This window comes from Cinclus cinclus, chromosome 9 (genome assembly GCF_963662255.1).
Source record: "Cinclus cinclus chromosome 9, bCinCin1.1, whole genome shotgun sequence".
Lineage (NCBI taxonomy): Eukaryota > Metazoa > Chordata > Aves > Passeriformes > Cinclidae > Cinclus > Cinclus cinclus.
Genome location: NC_085054.1, coordinates 17,975,288 through 17,996,130, shown reverse-complemented (window position 1 = coordinate 17,996,130; position 20,843 = coordinate 17,975,288). Strand labels below are relative to the sequence as shown.

Here is a 20,843-nt window from a genome sequence, read left to right as displayed (position 1 = left end):
ACTTTGACTCATAACTTGGTTCAATAGCTCTTTTTAGTTAAATAGATGAACTTTTTATTGATAAAATGAAACTGATTTCATACCAGATCTAGAAAAAGACAGTAAATCCACAACTGTAGCTTATCTTTGTAGTTAACAAAAATGTCTAACTTCAGTTTTGGATGAAGCTTTTTTCTCCAGGCAAAATGTCCAACTAGGCTGGATTTCAGTGTTAACTCATCAGTGTTTTATGTCACTGTGCTGTGTTTTGTTTATTTTATTGAAAATACAGTAGTTGAAGTGATGTCTTGAACCCTTGTTCTGAAAAGCAAATGCAGTGTATCAGAACCATGGTTGATGTGAGCTTTGTACACTTCCACCAGTGCTGAATTTGACTCTTCCACTGATTATAAAATCTCAATTACAGATGCGTGTTATACTATTTTATTGGGGGGAAAGAATAATCTCATTAACTGAAGAGTAATGCATTTCTATAAATACATTCTTATTAGATCATGAAGGTTACATGGGGAGGAAATAGCAATGTAACAATAATTACCTAATGTAGTTGTTATGCTATTACCTTTTTCTTGTGTTTTCATTGGAATGATTTAAGATCAAATATGTCCATGAACTTGTAAATTCTGTGGTGTGTAATTCATCTGAAAAGAATTTATATATGTCAGTTTAAGCCAAAACAATGTGGGTCTCTAACAGTTTTTTAGAACCCAGTTAATATATGCAATAATGCAAGGGTAATACAATCCTGCTGTGCATGGTCTGGTTTTGCTTATAAAGATTAACTTGTGTATTTTGAATTATACTCAGAGTAGCTAAAGGTAAATGACAATATTCTTACATTTAATGGTATTATGGTCAGTGTCAGCACTGACATCCTACTGGTTTAGAGCTTGTTTTGGAGCTGCAGTGCAGGTATGCATGTCTGTGTATCATGAGTCTTGCTTCCTAAGACAGTAAAAACAGTCAAGAGTGAGAATCTATACTCAGCCTCTTTGCAGAGATGTGGGTTTGTAATTTTTTTTTTTATTATTTTTCTTGTTTCTCCCTGGGTCTTCATCTTGCAGTGGTGTCCACAGGGGCACGGTGGATGGCTTGGGAGAAAGCAATTCTGACCTATGAACCTTAATTGTGAGGTTCAGTCCATAATCCCGCACTGATCATACAAATCTTTCGTGAGGTTACTTACAATATCAGTGAGGTAGTTCTCTTGAATAAATGCATGTGTTCTCTATGGCCGAAGGCCAAATTGCATAATGCTTTTAATGAAGCTCACAAAGTCAAAAAACCCCCAAATTTAATTTTTCTCATGTTGCAGATTGCTATTTAATTATGATAGTTTTTGTGTTTATGAATGCTTTACCTTAAACACAAGACTTGGAATTTTTCTGCTGCACACTTACGTGCATAATTGACAAAGTCTATTTGTATTGTAAGGTGATTCTGCTTTATTTTTTCAGTTTCTTGACAGTACTAGTTATGATGTTAAAGCAACCAGGCCTTCAGTGAGTCTGTGGTGATGAATTGCTTAAATGAACAATCAGTTTCTTGGGTCAGTTGCTTTGAGCTGGTGAGCATGTCATTGCTAGACCTAGGGAAAACTTCTTTAGAAAGACAAAATTTCTGCAATTTGGGAATGACTGGGCCCATTTTAAATTTGCTTTCATAAAGAACTTACTTGTATGCTGAATCCAAGAACTGAAAACCTCTCCAAAGGCATTTTGTGTTTGATGTGCTGCTAACAACTGGGAATTGAAGTAGGAGCTATATTTGGCTTAGACTCCTCTGCTACTGTGTATGCTCCATTGCTTTTAACAATTTGTATACATGTGTCCTTCTAGATGGATGTGTAATGTGCATATTCTTGTTAGCTCTGCATGTGCATACAGAGGTTCAAGAAACATGTATGCAAAATCTGTTAAAAGCAAGAGACCTTTGGAAGTAGCAACACCTGAATGTGTGTGTGTACCTGCAAAAGAAACCAACCCGAGGATCTCTATCTGCAGTGGTTGGTGACCTCCCTGTATGACTCTTTCTACTTACGTGGTTATGCATTCTCTTTGTTAACGTTGGTTTTTATTATGCATAGGCTAGAATGTTGTGGAACAATACCCGCAAGCACAATTTGTAACCATTCCTCATGGCTTCACTTTGGGGTTTAGATCAGACACATCTAAACCCTTCTCTGTAGTTACGTGCTCCACGTTCTCGTGACGGCCGCCTGCCAGACCTGCAGGTCTGGAACGTGACTGACTGATGTGCATCGGGGTGTTTCTGCTGAGCTGCACCCGCTTTGGGACTGTTCCAAATGAGTTGTGTCGTGCATCGTGTTAATGGTCACGAGGGGAAGGGGGGAAGCTACAGGCGGAGGCGTCGCTGTGGGGCTTGCACTGTACCTGTTACGCATCCACATACAGCGCCATTCCCTGTCGCTATGAAACACCTCTGCCGGTAGCGGTCACACGCATCCCCTTTGGATTGTGGCATTTTCTGTCTCGGGTTCAATGTGTGTTAATCCTGTGGGTGTTGCCATTCCTTCTACTTGCAGCTTCTCGACGTCATTCCAGGTCCACTAGTGCTCTCTCCACTGCTGATTCTGTTGGGCAGTCAGGTGAACAAGCGCTAACTGCATGAATCCGCTTCTTATACGTAGTCTTGTTTTACACCATCTTAACATTTGCCATCGTGTGCATCAGCCAGCACTTGGCATGTGCTTCTCACCACTGCGGGGCTTTCTGTTCTGGTTTTGTTCAATGTGGCTTTTTGTTTTGAGTTTCATTTATTGGATGTTTTTAATTTTGTGTGTTTTAGGAACATTGTGAATGGTGTTTAAACAAAGGGTGATCCAGGGCTTTCTCAATTCTCCTGTGAATTGGATCAGTTGTGCAGCGTGGGCTAAATCCTGACTGTTGCAGAGTACTTGCAAATTATTTTTCCTCTTTAGCAGTGTAACATTTTCCAGTGCCTAGGATAGGATCCCAATGGGTTTCATCCCATTTTTTACTAAATATTCTGCACTTCTGTCTCTGTTAATGAAAGTTCTTTGTGGGATCCCCTCCAAAATACACCAGAGCAGCAAAAATTAAGCACCTGATGAGCTTTCAGAATGAACTTCGAAAGACAATGCAAGCTGATCCATTCTTCATGTAATTCTGAAGGCCTTGTCCAAAGAACATGGAAGTTTTAGGAAAAAAAAAAACAAAACAACACTCCCTTAATTTCACTGAGCCTTGCATAATGTGACTGATGGTTACATGTAATGAGAAAAATCTGCAGATTCCAGTTACTTCTGTCCCACCCCCATACTGGATTTGCAGTTATGGAGAGCACATAATTACTTTTGAAATGAAGCTATTTTACTGGGAATCTTAAAAATAATTAAATGAGGGCTGTTAGCTTTGGGGCTACATAGACTTAATTGTGAGGGCAAAGATAACGTAGAAGATGAGGGCTTCAGTGTTTTCTTGGAGGCTAAAATTTTATAAGGAATTTGTTATACTGAAAGTTATTTAATTAACACCCTTCAAACAGGGAGTGAAAATTACTGTTTCTCATGGGTCTAGTTAAATGGCTATCACTTAACTAAATTTCCCTTATCATGTTACTTGACAGAAACAATGCAAGCTGATTTGACTGGCATTTTTCGGATAACAACTTGAATTTGTATTTAACCAAAAACAGTTAAAAAAAGCTCAGCTGTAAAACAGATTTAAGCTTTGTTTGCTTTTGGGTTCCTGCGATAGTCACTTCATGTTTGGCTCCCATGGTTTGGTACAAAGCATAATCAAATTTTGTATGGTTACTAGTGTATTCCAGAAGGCCAAAATGTTCTGGAAAATGGCAAAATAGGATTAATAATGGTGGTTACAAATTTTCACCAAGTTTGTAACAAGTAAAAGTGATGAATATAGCCAGGGAAACAAGAGGAATGTGGCCAGAGCATAATCTGGAGATTTCTTGCCCAGTAGCATTGGGTTTGACTATACTGTTATTCCTGGAGCCAGATGTGTTCCCAGCCCCACATCAGAGGTAGGTTGAGGTCTCTCCTATGGTCTTATTTTGGCACTCAAATATAGCAACAGTGTCCGGAGGAGAAGCCCGGAGTTACTTGAGTGTTAGAAATTTAAAAATCACTGACCAAAGTAGTTCAGAAGATTCCTGATAGCCATAGAGGTAGAAACCAGCATGCTGCGCTGTACTTATTGTGTTAAAAAAAGCTCAATTTTGTTTCTTTATGCTGGGTATTTAAACTGATCTACAATTGATTTACTTTGTCTTTTTGTTATTCATTAAAAAAAACAAAACAAACAACTATCTTCCCTTTTCTAATGTAATAAATACTAAATTTATTTGAAAACAAATGAGTAGTATTTTTCAAACTATGTAGTTTCAAAAGTTAAAGCCAAATTCTGATCTCAGTAACACTTGAGTAATGTAACTGGGTTGGATTTAATTATAAAACCAACTCCAGAACTTATCTCAGCATTTACAGCCCTTGTACTGTACCAGATCTGACTTACTTAGGAAAGTCCTTGTCCTCTGTACATCTTTATAGTGTATATATCTCTGTAGTGGTGATTTTAGTTTCAGTCAGACCAACTGCATTATCATCTCTGTGCTTCTGTTAAGAGTGCACAATTTTTTTCCATTTTAGGAATAAAGCACTATTCCATCTTCACATTTGAAGTGATTCTTCAACCCAAGTGCATTAAAAAAGGGGATAGTGATAACACATACAACTTTTATTTCTTTGTGAAATGCCATTATTTGATTACTTTTTGGCAGTAGTTCTAAGAAGTTTTTTTTTTTTTTTAATTTTATTTCCCTTGTAATGTGTTTTGTAGAAAATGTGCTTTTGTTGTAAATCAGAAATGTCTTGTCTGGGTACGTAACTTTAAGAAACAGTAAATTTTGGTTGATATCACTTCTATTTGAAATAAATATTAGTCCTTAGGGTTTTTTTTCTTTCTTTTCAAAATACTTTGGATTTTAAAAATCTTCCCTATTTTCCTGTAGTAGCTTAATCTTGAATAAAGCTTTGTAGTTAGGACAGTAGAACTGGCCAGCTTCAATCTCTGATTTAAATTATGTATGCCAGTGTGAGCCAATCCCTAAAAGATATTTCAGTGTAGTAGATTCATAAAGAAGAAAGCAATGAAATTTTGTGATGTGCAGTATTTTCCCCAAAAACACGCTAAGCTGCTGAATACCGTGTTTGGCCTCGGTTTTGAGCAAATGTTTCAGCATTGAACCATTCAAAAATGGTTCAGCAATTTGATAAGCAGTATTTTTCCACTGTTAAATTAAATATAGATGAACTACTAAAAGACCTGTGTGACTTGACCCCTCTCTCCTGCTGCTTGATGTGGATCAGCTGAAGGTCTCTTAAATGGGTTTGTGCAGCTTGATCCGTGCACCACTGAATTTGCTGGCAAAACTCCTGTTGGCATGTGTGGGTCCAGGGACAGAGGTGTAACGTATGTTCCAGGAGGGATACTCTTAAGTCCTCCATGAGCAAACACAAGCCCACACAGAAAGAAAAACTTGGAATGTCATAACCAATCTTTCTCCTTATGGACCTGAGCCAGGATTCCACTATCAGATCTGCCCCCCTCTAGAAGAACTGCCAAAACCTGGCCTGTGATACTTAAGTTACTGATTTTGTCATAGCTCTGCTAGTGGTCCTTTCTGAATTTGGCTTTGCTAAAGAAACTAATTTCAATAACTTTTTTGGTAGACTGGGAAAATGATAAAATAAACTAATTAATGTTAGCAGTGTAAATGACATTTTAGATTCAGTGCCATTGCTTTGGATGCCATTGAAAGCTTTGCCATCAAATTCAAAGGGAAAAATGATATTGTCTGCTCAAAACCAGTTTTGATATAGAGCTCTGGAATTTAAACATCTTCTCAAGAGAACCAGAAATTGGAATCACTTCACAAGTGAGTTATTAAATTAATTTTTATACTGTGAAGGTGTAGGGGTATATTCTACTGGTTAATCAAGCCTTGAGACATAAAATAGACTAATCTGGTGCTGCTAATCTCACATCCTTGCCTGAGAGAAAAGGCTGCAGGTTAGATGAGTGCTTGATTATTTACATGTTCTGACACTGGGCATGATTCTGTCTCTCTGAAGTTAATGAGCTCTCTTGATTTCTGGGAGTGCCAGATTGGGATGGGCACATCTGCCTCTGACATTGAAATAAAACTTTGAGACAACTGAGTAAAAAGAAACAGAAAATAGATACCGTGCTTTCCATCTTAAAATAAATAAATGAAAAGTTGCCCCAAGGATCCAAAATTGCCTCCAACGCCCAACAAACAATAGTTTATTTCTTACCCTAATGGCAGACTCTCTGGAGCTCTGGGTAAAAGGGCATTTAATGGAAAAGCACTGTGAGTTCCCAGAGTCTGTGGGGAGAACTACTCAGGCACCTGATTAGGATTCCAGATGAATGTGAATTCATTTAACAATCCCTTTCACTGTTGTCTTTTGTGCAGACCGGTTTGGACTCGGACAGCCAGGCAGGATGCCTGCTTCTGTGAATGCCATGCGAGTCCTGAGCACCAGCACAGATCTGGAGGCTGCTGTGGCCGATGCACTGGTAAGAGGAAAAATACAAAATGCTTCCAACTCCGGAAAGTGGCTTAAAGTTACCTGTACGTATGTTCTCCTCTTTCTAAATGGCTTTATTCTGACCATGCCAGTGTCTGATGCTGTAGAGTTGCCTTTTGCTGTTTTAACTTTGGGTGTACTGGCAGCAGTATGTTTTTCCTTATTCCATGTCAGTTCTCTGCAGCTGTTATCAGACAGAGTGCTGTGGCTTAGTGCTACAGCTGCAGGATGGGTTGAAGCAGGTGTTTGCTTTTCACTTGGCTGTCAGAGGATGTGCTCAGCACTGTGACAGTGCTCGGCACTCGTGGGGTTGGAGATTTACATCAGTCCTGTTACCTGCATGAAGATTTTGTCAGAAAAACCATGTTCTCTGTTAGTGTCAATTTCTGATCAGGTTTCAGCAAGAACAAGTTTCTGCCCTGTGCTATTTGCACCTGGGTAGATACTGAGAGAGCTCATAACTTGTCTTGCATGGAATCTGTACCATCTCGTGCAGTTATGTTGTAAATTGAATTATATTCATCTAGTTTGCTGCTAATACTTTCAAACATTCACTACTTCTCCTGGGAAATTTTATGTCATTTCAAAAAACATATAATCTTATTGTACTATGGTATCTCTTGGATAGAACCAAGAAAATGTCTTCTGCTTTTCAGAAGGCACATGCTAAGGCTTTCTATGTACCTGGACTATCTGGGGGAGGGAGGATATGTAGAGGCAGGAGAAATTATTGTGCAGTACTAGCTGGGTACCCCTGGGTCTTCTCCAGCTCTAGACCTGAATGAGGGAAGAATTTCCTGATGTATCTTATGACAGATCTCTCAGAACCTGCCTCAGATGCACTTTAAGGAAGATGAACCATGTTGCCAGTGTTTGTGGTACATGGCCTTTCTCCATTTCCTAGTTCACTTTCCCCCAAGGATAGCTAACATTTTCCTTTTTTTGTTTGATTGTCACCCAGCTCATGGCACCTATTAGAGTACTTCAGAAAACTGTCCCTTTTTACAAAATTTACCTTTCAAAACAAAGTATTTGTGAACAAAGAAAGGTAGAGCAGTGTATAATGGATGGCACTGTTGCATTTAGTGGGCTGAATCACTACTGAGCATTTTCGTTACCAAATGTAACAGCTTATGAACCAATTTCTGCTCCACAAATTTGCCACCAGAGCAGTTCAGGATGTAATTACAGACAATGGTTTTCCTGTGTAAACGAAATCAGGCTTTATCCCTGCATGTGAGCAGCTGCTGAGTACAGGTTTCTTAAGAGAGGAGAGTGTCACAGTGTTTCAGTGCACTGCTGAGCCCTGAGATTTCTTTGGGTGTGACTTAATCTTCAGCTAGATTTACAGAGGGCTCTTTTAAATATTCCAGGTTTGAAGTTAAGTAACATTAAAATGAAATGTTAACATTTTGAAGGGTTGAACACTTGAAAGGGAAATACTTAAGTCTAGCTGGAAACTGTCTCGTGCTGCTGACTTGGTTGATCAATCTGAATTTGTACGGCTTCAGGAGGTGCAACACAATCTTATTAATCTCTTCAACCACCCCAGTTTTCTTTTCTGACAGCAGGCAATTTACAAAGCCTGCGCTGGCTCCTTTTGAGAGTGTTGTGGTGCCAGCTTTTACCCAGTAACCATGTTTTCAAAGAGTTGTCTTTTCCATGTAGTAAGAAATAAAAAGAACTTCTTTAAAGATGGCTTCAGCCAAATCCTCAAATGAAACAAAACATGGTGGGTCATTCTGTGACCTCTACTCCCTCCGTACAATTCCAGTTTGATCCACTGCTTCTGTTTTGAGTTGGACTTGGCCTAAACCCACAGTGTCTATACGGGGAATCAGTGCTTGGGTCTGTCAGAAGAGCTCAAAGGGTGATTGAAACTTTGCTGTTCAGTAAGGTCTTTAAGCCAGAGGTGCCAACCAGGGGGTCTTAAAAGAAGCTCATCTTCAAAACAGTGTGGTGTAGGAACTGTGGGTTGAAAGAGAACTTGGTAAGTGAAGTTGATTAAATGTGCTGTACTGTAGATAGTTGCTTCCTCACATCAGAATTTCTTTGCAAGGCTGTAAAATGAAACGCTGCTAGTAGTATGTGGGGAAAGAGAAATCACTACCAAAATCTCTGGTATCTTTCACTGCAGGTTTCTGAAAAGTAAGCAAAGAGGTGCTGAATATAGAACTGTTCCTAAAAAAGTTTTTACCAGATATTCTCACTTCCAAGCTACCTAAGGGAAATTGTAGCCAGTATGAGTAGTGCAACAGTTAGGAGATAAAGTCAGGCATTATTATACCCACCTTTATTTTGCTAAAACTGTATTTTTTTTAATTTGCTAAGACACATTTGCTATACGTTTTTGTTGCAAAAACAAACCCTACATAAGCTTCTGACATAATTCTCTATGCTTTTTCCCACCCTTCAATATTTTCCTGCCTACAGCTGTTAGGAGACTCCAGGAGCAAGGTACTAGTGCTTTCTTGACTTTTTATTTCTATTTTCCAACTCTCCCCACCCTGTTGCTAACGCCCATGATACTGCACGTGAGTTAATTTCTATGCTTCAATCCTCCAGTCCTAGTGGAAGCAAAACTCTGCTGGCTTCACAAGTCCAGGACCTGCAGGACTGGACACTGGAAGGAATTCTGTAGCAAACGCTTTAGAATATAGATGACCTTTTTTGATACATTATCTTGTCAACCCTGTTGTTTTAAGGTTTATTTAGGAGGGTTTTTTGCTGCCATAATTATGCTGCTATTCTTTCTATAAGGATCAAGGCTATCAAAGATGTACCTAAGGGAATTAGGTCCTCTAATGCCATGCTATGGAAATGAGTGGGATTTGAGTACTCAATTCCCTTAGCAGCCTCTGGAAAGAATCCTAGCCCAAACTAACAGAGAAATTGCCATCTTCTCTATCCAGTGCATTTCTGGAGTCACTTCAGTATTGATATCAAAGTGACTGGGCATGCCAGATTCTTTCTGCTATTTTTTCCTTTATTTTTTTTTTTAAAGTATAGGTTGTATGATCATAGTATCTGTAGCAATGGAACTGCCCATTATTGCCAATAGAACATTTCTTGTTTTTAATTTAATTACCAGTAACTTAATTCTACTGGGCACAAATGCATTGTTTTCATGCTGGGGAAGGCAGGCCCTCTTCCCCTGAGTCACTCAGTCTCTTTGATATCAGTGGGGTCTGTCTTGCTCTGCTGTGAGAGGTAAGCAGGCAGTGCATGGTGACATCTTTAAAACCCTTTAGTCACTATAACAGTAGCACTAATCTTCCTTTCAGGGACTGCAAATAAAATGTTTTTCCTTTGGCATCGATGTAGCTATATATAACTTGGTAAGTGCGAGTTTCACCTTTTCCAGAAGAAGCCAGTGAGAAGAAGATATGAGCCCTATGGGATGTACTCCGATGATGATGCCAACAGCGATGCGTCCAGCGCTTGCTCAGAGCGCTCCTATGGCTCCAGGAACGGGGGCATCCCACATTACCTGCGGCAGACTGAGGATGTGGCTGAGGTCCTGAACCACTGCGCCAGCTCCAACTGGTCTGAAAGGAAAGAAGGGCTCATAGGTCTCCAGAACTTACTGAAAAGCCAGCGGACACTGAGGTGACTTCATAGATTTCTGGTGTCAGTAATTCGTTAGGGATGGCCTCATCCAGAAGGCAGGATTATGTACCTGCCTTATGGAGACTGTTAGTGTCTTTCGTGGTTGTGAAGGCTTTGTCTCCACAATGTGGGATTGCAGCTAACTTTTGGGAAGGTTTCTGCTGTGTCATCAGGATAGTTTGTGGCAGTAATGTGGAAAGGGTTCAGGTAAGCATTCTGTCTTTTCTTAACCTTCATCCATCTCATGAAGACCTCCAGTGGTAGGTGCTTTTTGCAGCACAATGAGATTTCCCACAGTGGTGCTATTGTAAACATACTCAAGGGGTGGGGCCATTTTTACATTAGTCTTTTTGAACCTTCAGTATTTTTTCCCATGGCAGTTTACTTGGTGAAGCAAACACTGCACTTACTCTGAAATATGGGTGTGTGTGTTTCAAAGCTGAGATCAGACAGCGCTGGCGTTGGCTGTACTTTGACTCTTTATGAAGGCTGTGTTAGGTGTAATTACAGATCTGTTTGTAACTCCTGAAAAATTTTATATCAGAAACTCATCTCCTATAAATGGTGTAGTGTGTAATGTAGAGGGAAGTTTCTTAGGAATGAAGTATGTGTACCAACTCTGAAACTGCATATGCTAGGAGAGGGAGACCTTTTTCATTTGCTGCTTTTTCATTTCATTTGCTGCATTTCCCTTCAAACACTTTTGGCACATCACACCTTAAAAGAGGTTTTAGAATTTTACAGCAGGTCTCCGAATTATCCGGTAGTCATGTGGAAACTCCCTATGGCCACAGGTCACATTAACTAGACAGCTGGCTCTCAGGCCATAGACATTTCACCCTTAGTTTATGGAGAAAGTGTTTTGAAACAAGCTGTTTATCTCTTGGCTCCTTGGAAGGTAACATTCTCAAATAGCAGTGATATTTTAGTTTTTTGTTATGAATCGCATGTACTTAAATTATAGCCAAGTTTTTTAAGTGGTCATTTAGAGCCTTCCTACTTGGATTTGTGCAATCATTCCCATTTTAAAAGGGCTTCACACTGGCTGAAAATAATTTGGTGGTTCATGTCAACAGTGTGAATGAAAGTGTACTGAGAGGAAGCTTGAAAAGGTTGGTTTCTCACCATCATAAAAATATTCTAGCATATCACATGATGTGATACAGATCTTAAATGGGAAGTGCTACAGGTTTTTAAAAGGGGTGGTTAAAGTCTCTAGCTCAGAGATGCTTTTTGATGTGGCCTATTTCTGAGTCTCTTATAAGATGCTACCACCATGGATGCTGTCTTTTTTCTTTCTCGTTAACAAAATCATATGGAAAAACTGTGGCACTTCATTACTTGTATGAAACAGTTGGGTGAGATTTTGATTTTGCCACAAAAGTGTGTGAGGATTATAAGCAAGGTTTGGAGTGCTGCTGAGGGTAGTTGCCAGGGAGAAAGTGCTGAGAGGTTTTGGTGATGGGCTCTTTATCCAGGTCAGTAAATCTTAGCAGAAATACTGGTGGAATTAAACTCTTGATTTCAACCCTGCTGGTTGTAGTGTTTGAACTGTGCTGTCATCAGTCCCTCAAGGTAGCAAGTTGTCTTAGCTTTTATCCTGAATAATTTTTAAATCTGTCCCAGAAACTGCACCTCTGCACAGTTATTTTTTAAAATTTGATGCTGTGTTTAGTTCTCTGTATTTCATTTTGGTTTTCTTTTGATCTGCTTCCTCCTTGGTTCAGAGTTGATCTGGTGCCTGTTCTAATTAGATTTTATCATCCTGCTTGTTCCCACGGCATTTTGAGAACATCATCAAGGTCATTAGTCCAAGGGGCAAGTCTGTCTTCTAATTAAACCTGGTACCTTCTGTTGTGGTCTGACATGTTAATAAGAGGCAGTGAAGTGGCTGGGTTTTCTTTAGTATTCTGAACTGAAAGATGGATGATCCTGTGTTAGCTGGGATTTGCATGTCCAGAGATGTGCATACAAAGTGGAATGGCACTTACCTGTTCTCTTTGTTTCATACAGCTTCATGTAGCCTACTTTTTTAAGGACTCCCTATAAGGTCTTCTAAATAAAACAAAGCAAATTAGTCCCTTAAGGAAATGTTCTTCCATTGCCTGTTGCAGTTTAGTACTTGCATTGTTACCTTGGCTCTGTGAGCTTTTAGAAACAGACACGCATATACTTGCTGACTTTATATTACCTTTGTCCAGAAAGAAAATTCATAGGAGCAATAAATAGGGGTTCATTCAGAGAATTGCAATCTGCAAGATGTCAGGAGTGTTGTAGTCATTTTGAGCCTGTGCAGCCTCACCCTGAATTAAGCTGACAGCTTACTGTGATGTTGTTACAAAGACTTTTCCCTCCCTACCAGACTCTTAAACCCATTGGTTTTGTGCCCTTTTAAAATTTAATCAGCCTTTCATGCATAAATTTATTAGGAAAAAAAAAAAGTCCTATGTTACGTAGAAACAATCTAACATAAAATATCTGTAGACTACTGCCTTATTCTGGCCTGTTTGAAGATTATTTTTAGAAAGAAAGAAGTTGGTGGACTGTAAAATTAATGTTGGTCTGGAAATACATTCCCTGTAGTCAAAATCTTCAATAACTCTTCTCTGAGCAGTCAGTGTTCACTTCAGTAGGTGCTCTGGTTTCAATGTAATTGTGAAAAATACCTATTTGCTTCTGTAGTAAGCAGGAAATGTAACTTAACTACCTTGCTCTGTTTTTGTTTGCACCATAAACAAGAGCTTCAGTATTTTTTCAGTTTGCCTTGCAGGATAGCTAAGACTTTCCAATACATCACAGATATGAGCTTGGCACCAGAGTTCTGCATTTGACTGCAACTCAGTATCTCATGCATCATTCTTCTTTCCCCCTGCCATAAAAAAAGCACTACTGAGCACCGAATAATCTCTTACTCATAAGAACTTAGATTGTTCCTTGATGTAATTATCTTCTGACTTAATAAGTTGCCATTTGTTAATGTCTCTTCCATTTCTCTATGTTTGGCTCCTCAGTGTGCCTGCCTGCTGTCAGACTTTGGAGTCAGATCTGATCTGTTAATAATCTGTGATTCTAGACTAATACTACTGAAGCAACTTGGAATTTAAACCAAAAGATTTGATTAGTATAAAACTAGAAAGTTCTGATTTTACTTGAAAATTTGAAATCCTTGTCAAAAAAGAGATCTACAAAATCTGTTCTTATGATGAAAAAAATGCGTGATTCAGTGACCTTGACCCAGACAGAAACCAAGTGCCTTGCAAATGTGCACATTTCAAGTTATCTTAATGGAATCCAGAATATAGAAGAAAATAAAAGCCCCTGAAAATACAATTATCTGGTTTAAGATTTAAAAAAAAATTATTTATTACATTCTTTATGTAAAGCTGGTGATCCCAGCAGTTAAACTCGAGTGCCAAGTAAAGGCTTTGCCTAGATACACAAAGTTTTCAGAAGTGTGAGTGAAGTAACATTTAAATAAAGAAGGTTAGATCTTTCAGCTGTTAATATTTATTTGCTTTTTGTTTTTTCTGCGACTAAAACTTTGGCATTAATGTCATGTTTTATTTATGTGTTTTAGCCGAGTCGAGTTAAAAAGGCTGTGTGAAATATTTACTCGCATGTTTGCTGACCCTCACAGCAAGGTAAGATCACAAAGCCTTGGCTTGCTCTCCTACATTACTGTGTGCACATTCGACACTGTTCCAAGCTGAATGGTTTGTATTTCTATCCCTGCCATCTGCTGGGGAGAACTGGCATTTAAAAATCTCTTTGGTTTACATTTGTTTTATAAGGAGGGGATGTGTCTCAGTCTCTCTTATATTGCTAGGAACTGGTTACTCCATGCTTCCTGAGAAACATCTAATGCCTTTCAGAGGTCACCTCCTGGAGCCAGAAGTTCAGTTTGATTTGCACTTTTCTAGGGTGTATTTTTGGTGATACACAGGGAAGAGTGGTCCATAAGGGGTCATGAGCACCACAGCCACTGGGGCTTGTGTGTTGTGTACACCTGGGAGCAGGTGTCTCACCAAGATACTATTCTGAATCTCATAATCAAGGTCTTTGGTATAGCTGCTTTGCCTTCCTTGAAACACTGACCTTTGAAGTTAAAGGCTGTGTCATGAATTTACAGACATTTAATAAGAAGAAGTGGGCTCCAGAATGGGGAGGTAGGGCCCACAGGCATGTTCAGAACTACTGGATTTCTATGGACAACTAAGGGGGAGCAGGGAGAAGGGAATAGGGAATTTCATGCCCTTTTCTGAGTTTTGCTACTTGAAGAAAATCAGTAATCAGCAGTTGGGTTAAATGCAGTTTGAGAAAGAATAAGTTGTATAAATCTTTGTACTTCAAGAACTCTTGGTAAACCAGTTTTGATAAATGATTTTCGGGTGGAAATTCCATGGGCAGGCAGAGTAGCCTGTCACAGGTCTTGCTCAAAATGTACATTTTTGGCCTTAATTGTACTGTGGACCAGCTGTCCCATAGGTTCACCAAGCTTGTAGTACCTACCTCTAAGTTCTTAATGCTTTGGTTCCCCAAGGTATGTGTAATAGAAAGGGTGGAGGTCTAATGATTGCTTCACAAAGTATTTCAAGTTTCTGAGTAAGGCAGGAGTTTATTGCACACTGGGCTCAGGTATGTCCTTTGTGGCAGCAGCGATCTGTCATCTTCACTGCTTTTGTAGAATTACTGATACAAACTCATTAGTTGTGGTGTTAAACAGACATAGCTTTGTTCATCTAACTGTATATAAACATACATTACTTTCTTGACTGAGGATACTGAATCTGAGCCAAAGCATATAATGTTTTAAGTAACGCTGCAGAGAAGATATTGTGTTTTAAGAAAATGTAAACTTTCAATGAATGTGTCTTTTATCTGTTGAGAAACTGCATCCTTGATCACTCTGTGTGCTAACGAGTGGTTTGTTCTGTTGCATGGCCTGCTTTGCCGTGGAATTCACAACAGAGAGTAAGTGTTTCCTACCCCTTTCCTTCATTCGTTACATGTGGTATTTTAATACAACACATTTTAGACGTGTCTTGCCTGATTTTTTTCCAGAGCAATGTAGTCACTAAAATCGTTCATTTATGAAACTTTTATAACAAAATCATCTTGAAACTCAGACTGTGAACCCACTTCCCCTTTGAATATTTTTATTTTTAGAACTGTATTTCTGACACTTGTTTTGTTTATAGGTCTTCAGCATGTTTCTGGAAACCCTGGTTGATTTCATCATCATTCATAAAGATGATTTGCAGGATTGGCTTTTTGTTCTCCTGACCCAGTTGCTAAAGAAGATGGGAGCAGATTTGTTGGGGTCTGTGCAGGCAAAAGTTCAAAAAGCTCTGGATGTCACCAGGTAGAGTACTCAGATAGCAAATGTTGTGGAGGTTTTTTTGGGATTACAGGAAGGTGCGATTTTAGAAATTCAGTAGTGCTGTGTATTATGAGGGCTCAATCTTGATGAATATAAGAATGAAAGAGAACAAAGTTATGTCACAGTATTTCTAGTACTGGATTAAATAGGCCCGTCTTTCTTCTAAATAAATAAAGCATAAATTTAAAAATATATAACATACTCATTTTCAGATTTTGTGAGGTATGTGCTCAGATGTCAGATTTTTTGATTGACAGATACCCAAAAAACTGCAGTATTCAGAATATAAAAGGTGCTTTACCACAGAGCTCAGCACCTCTTTCGTGTTATTCAAACACAAATAACAGGTCAGGGGAACACCTGGAATGCTACTGCAACACTCACACCACTTCTGTACTCCATGTCTTTTTCAAAGGATGTCCAGCACAGGATACTATTACGATGAAGTTTGACTCATTCTAGAAATAGGATAATTTAAAAAGAAAAATGCAATAATAATCTGGTAGAAAATAGGGGGGAAAAAAGAGGAGAGAGATCAAAACTAGGTATGAATCTTAAAGGCCAAGATAAACCAAGCTGCTTCTAGAGATAAGGGAACAAAGCAGAGACTGAAAGGAAATGGACAGGCATACCAAAAGAAATGTACAGACAGTGGAGTAACAGTGTGTAAAGATACTGATTTAGCAGTTTTCTCCAGTATTGTGTCAATAACTAGCTAATCCTTAAGTTTTGAGTTTCTCTTGCTGATAGTAAAATTACTAAGAAGAAAGTGTGTTGAAATCTGTTATGTAAACTTTGAGGTATTAAGTTAATTTAGTTTATGTTGCATTACATTTTTTCTTTTGTTTCCTTTGGACAGGGATTCTTTTCCATTTGATCAGCAATTTAACATTTTGATGAGGTTTATTGTAGATCAGACCCAGACACCAAACCTGAAGGTCAGTATCAAAAGCCATTTCACTAAAGCATCAACATGCTTGTCTTTGCTTGTCATGTCAGGCATACCATGAAGCATAGAACTCATGAGCAGGTAATTATTGTATTATGTTCATGGTGTAGAAATTACGTTGGCAACTTGGAGACATGTCCAGGAATACTTCTTCCCCACCATGTGATGTAAGTCTTGTCAGTCTGTAGTGGGATCTGTTCCTGTGGAAAAAATGCATCTTTGCCAACTCCTAAGCTTCACAAATCCCTTTTCATTTCTCAGGTCAAAGTTGCTATCCTGAAGTATATTGAGTCCTTGGCAAGACAGATGGATCCAACAGACTTTGTGAACTCCAGTGAGACAAGACTTGCTGTATCTAGAATTATAACTTGGACTACAGAACCAAAGAGCTCAGATGTGAGAAAGGTAAGCCAGGATGATGAAGTACTTGCAGTAATTATTGCTCTTCAAGAAGGAGAAAAAAACCCCAAACAAACCTGTCATAAAGGTAGTGAAAAGTTAGTGATTAGACTTTAACTTTAAAAAGTCCTGATTTTACATACCTCACTGTCCAAACAAAAGTGTTAATTCAGTCCACACGCAATTCTGAAGCGTGTCTTCACATATTCTTTTCCTAGTAGGTACTTGTGTGACTTTAGCTACTACTACCCTACAAAAAGAGATCATGGTTTGAAAATGTGCTTTTTCTTGAGTATTCTGGAAATATCTCTAGAAATATCTTTGTATTTTGTTTAGGTGGAGGCTTTGTGCTTTGTAGACTGAAAGCTAGCACAACTTCAGTGTTATAATGTTGTTAAAAGAAAGTAAACAAATCAGTAAGCTGCCAGAGGCTCTCAGCCCTTCTCTTTTAAGCGCTGTGTATTTATCTCTACCTGGGAAAAACTGACACAATTAGGTCAGGCCTGGGTAATAGTTACCTTGTTCTTTATCTTGCTCTCCATGCAAGTGTCAGGCAAGCTAAAATGGGACAGTAGTGACACTCGTCTCTCCCAAGAGAAAAGTAAGACTTAGTTTTATGTAGGTGGCATCTGTAACACAATTGAAAATTACCTTCTGTTTCCAGTAGGAGTTAAAGGCTTTGAAATGTAATTGGATTTAAAAGAAATCCAACCAAATTTTAATAATTCCAGAATGTAAAAATTGTATGAGAACTTAACACTACATACACATAAAATGTTGGCTTAATACCAGAATAACATGCAATTTTATAACTTTGGAAATGATAAAATTACTTTTATTTGATTGTGATGAAGAGATTGCTGGGTGGGTGTCTAATGTGCTGCCACACATATGTGTACAGCATTATCCAGCAGCTGAAGGAAGGCTTCAAAGAAGCTGTTTGGGCATGTGCTGTTTGCTTGCTCACATACAGATGATTGGTTCTGGGGGAAAAAGGAACATCCTCTGTTCTGAAGACTTCCTGTAGGGAATTTTCACAGCACTGTGAGTGAAACTTGCTTCTGTAAGATAGTCTTTCTCAGGAAAAAAGGGTTACTTTAAATTCTGAACTTGGATCTGGAATATGGATTTGCATTTTAATGTTTCCATGTCTGAAATCAGAAAAAATTGATGAGGCAAAGCAGCTGCTTCTGTGTTTAGAGTTCAGGTGAATCTCAGGCAGTTTACTTTGCTGCTGGGCTGTGTGGGGAAGTTGTAATTATTTTAAGTAGAAATATGCACTGAACATGCTGCTCAGCAGGAGAAGAAACATTCCACCATTAGGGGTCATCATTGCTGCATGCAAAGGGAAGCAGAGAGTGTCTGCTGCAGCTGAAAAATTGGATGTTTGCTGTTCCCTGTGGGCTCACTGTGTGGTGTCCATCCTTGTGTCTGTTTCAATGGCTTGCACAACTCTGGCAAAACTTCCAGCAAGCTCTGCCTGATTAGTACCTGGGCAAGTGCCTTGGGGCTGACAAGAGATTACTGAATCCAAATTTTTCTTATTAAACCTGCACGTGACTTGGATTTGCCTTTAGTGCCAGTAGTTTTCACATAAATTGTTAAACAGTTAAGGTAATTTAGGCTACTAAAAACAAAAAGGTGATCTTTATTTCATCATACCATTGCTGTACTATGATTTTATTAAGAGCATAGTACAAACCAGAGGCTTTAGAGGAAACAGTGCAGGAAAGGATTTATAAGCAATCATTGGCCATTATCTCTGTCAGGACTATAGTTAACAGACTTACAAATTGATTATGCAATAGTGAATTGGATTATCAAGAGCCAATCTAGGCAGGTGAAGTGTTCTGAAGAACACAAATATTGCCTGGTTTTTTTGGCAATATAACTTGGGGGGGGAAAAAGTACTGCCTTTTATCAAGATGATTCATTTAAGCAGAAGATTCTTCCCTTGTGGAAGCTATTATGGTGGCCTTCAAGATGTGTGGTTTTCTGAATGCAAAGCAGACCCTGCCCTGTAAACACTGTGACAACCTGAAAATGGAGACAGCAGTGGAGATTACTGGGGAGAAGGAGAGGATCCTGTAATAACAATCAAGGTGTCTGTTAAAAAATTGATTATATGTTCAGTCTACACTGAGATTATCCTTTTTTTTAATGATAATCTGTCCATTACTACTATGTGTGATGGGCATGGAGGTCCCCGCCACATAGTGTTAAGGCATTGGGGAAAAACAGAACAAAAAAAAAAGTCACTTGGCCCAAAAACCTTTTCAAACTGAATGCTGCAGCTTTATTAATGCAGCTTTATTAATAACTGTGTATTCTTGTGACAGCACTTAAACACACTTAATGAGCACACTCAACCAGTCTGACACAGCTTGAACTACAGCTCATGTTTTGTAGCTATTGAGATCAGAAAAAGTCAAAAGAAATACTGTTTTGCATAAAACAGTTTATGGTCCTGTGTGGAATGACATCTGTAGTTAAACATAAGCTCTGTTATCACAAGGAAAACATGATGTACTATGAGGAACATGCAGTTGATACTAAAGTGTGCATTGACAAATGTTGTGATTCCCTCTCAGGGCAGAAACCATTTAAGCTGCTGATAGTAGCCATGAACTGTGTACAGTTAAAATTATTGTCAGGCTTTAGTTTTAAAATGAGGTGTTCTGCAGTGTGTTATGGGTAAATATTTGTCTTGTTTGAAAGATGGTTAGTACTTGTGGGTGTTTATCCTGCGTACAACTTAAGGTTTACTTCCTGCAAGCAGTGCTGGAAGGAAGGTGAAGACGTTTGCCCTCCATGCTGAATAAAAGCCACAGTGTAGGAGCAGGTCCTGCAGTGCTGTGTGGAGACTTGGGTGGGATGTGGTTCCAGTGTGAGGAGAGCACCTGTTGGTGATTCCTGCACATGCAACCAGCTCCTGGCTTTTTCCCCAAGCAGAGCTTATCAGTGACCAGGGCACAGATCAGGATTTCAGATAACTGAGCTGTAATTTCAACAGCAGTAGCATCTAACCTTGTGTGAGGTACTTAATTTTCCTCTGTACTGATTTATTTCCTGCTGCGGCAGGGTGTTAATTCTGATTTTTCTCTCTAAATTGTTTAAGATTTGATTAAATAATTTTACAAAAGCCAGTTAATTGCCACACAGAAAACTAACACAATGGCAATGACAGTACTGTGATGAGTGGTCTGTGAGGACATTATAAGTCAGTAACTTGACCATTTTATTAATAATATTGCCAGCAAAGTTATTGTGCAGTCCTTACGTAGGTAAAGTGCTGATTGAATTTGGATGACAGGCATGGGCTCTGTGTGGGAAAATACTTTGATCTTGGAAAAGAGCCATCAGTTTGAGAATGGAAATTAGAATAAGGCTTCTCATTTGACTTTGGCCAAAGCCTACAGAAACCTCGTGTCCAAGGCTTGTCTGAATGGAAACTTTTATTCAACATGAGTGCCCTGAATCTGTGCATGTGGAATCAGCTGCGAGAGCACACAGGATCTTAGTGTTTAGGAGGACCTTGCACGGGCTGAAGGGCAATGAGGCCTCCTGAGGTGAAGGACCAGTGAAGATTCTTACCATCTTGTTAATCAGCCCAGCCCTGGACTTAACGATAAATAACAAGGTCTGTATTGCCTGATCAGTATTTGGAGTACTAGTCTCAGGGCAGAAGAAATTTTTTCCTTTGTTCCAAATATCCTGACTGGCTTCTCTGTTGATGAAACATTCCTATGGTGGTTCTATTTTACAAGCCTGAAGGCACTTTTACATGTTATGGGCAGCCTTGTGTCACGTGTACATCACGTTCTGCCTTCCACTTAGGTAACTGGGAAAACTTTTTCTTTAAACTGTCCCACTTGTCACTGCAAGCTGCC

General features: G+C 39.0%; 1 protein-coding gene across 2 annotated transcripts in view; it reads left to right on the top strand.

Moving 5' to 3' along the window:
• The window catches only part of CLASP1 (cytoplasmic linker associated protein 1), a 168,529-nt gene that overhangs the window by 107,846 nt on the left and 39,840 nt on the right, over window positions 1-20,843 (top strand). Inside the window, exons 24-31 of one of the 2 annotated variants that reach the window (XM_062498277.1) lie at window positions 2,546-2,608; window positions 6,502-6,605; window positions 9,981-10,225; window positions 13,803-13,866; window positions 15,194-15,196; window positions 15,424-15,587; window positions 16,465-16,543; window positions 16,816-16,959. In XM_062498277.1, the coding sequence (XP_062354261.1) occupies window positions 2,546-2,608; window positions 6,502-6,605; window positions 9,981-10,225; window positions 13,803-13,866; window positions 15,194-15,196; window positions 15,424-15,587; window positions 16,465-16,543; window positions 16,816-16,959 (866 nt within the window). The remainder of the gene's footprint in view (window positions 1-2,545; window positions 2,609-6,501; window positions 6,606-9,980; window positions 10,226-13,802; window positions 13,867-15,193; window positions 15,197-15,423; window positions 15,588-16,464; window positions 16,544-16,815; window positions 16,960-20,843) is intronic. The other variant, XM_062498278.1, reaches the window with a different exon arrangement.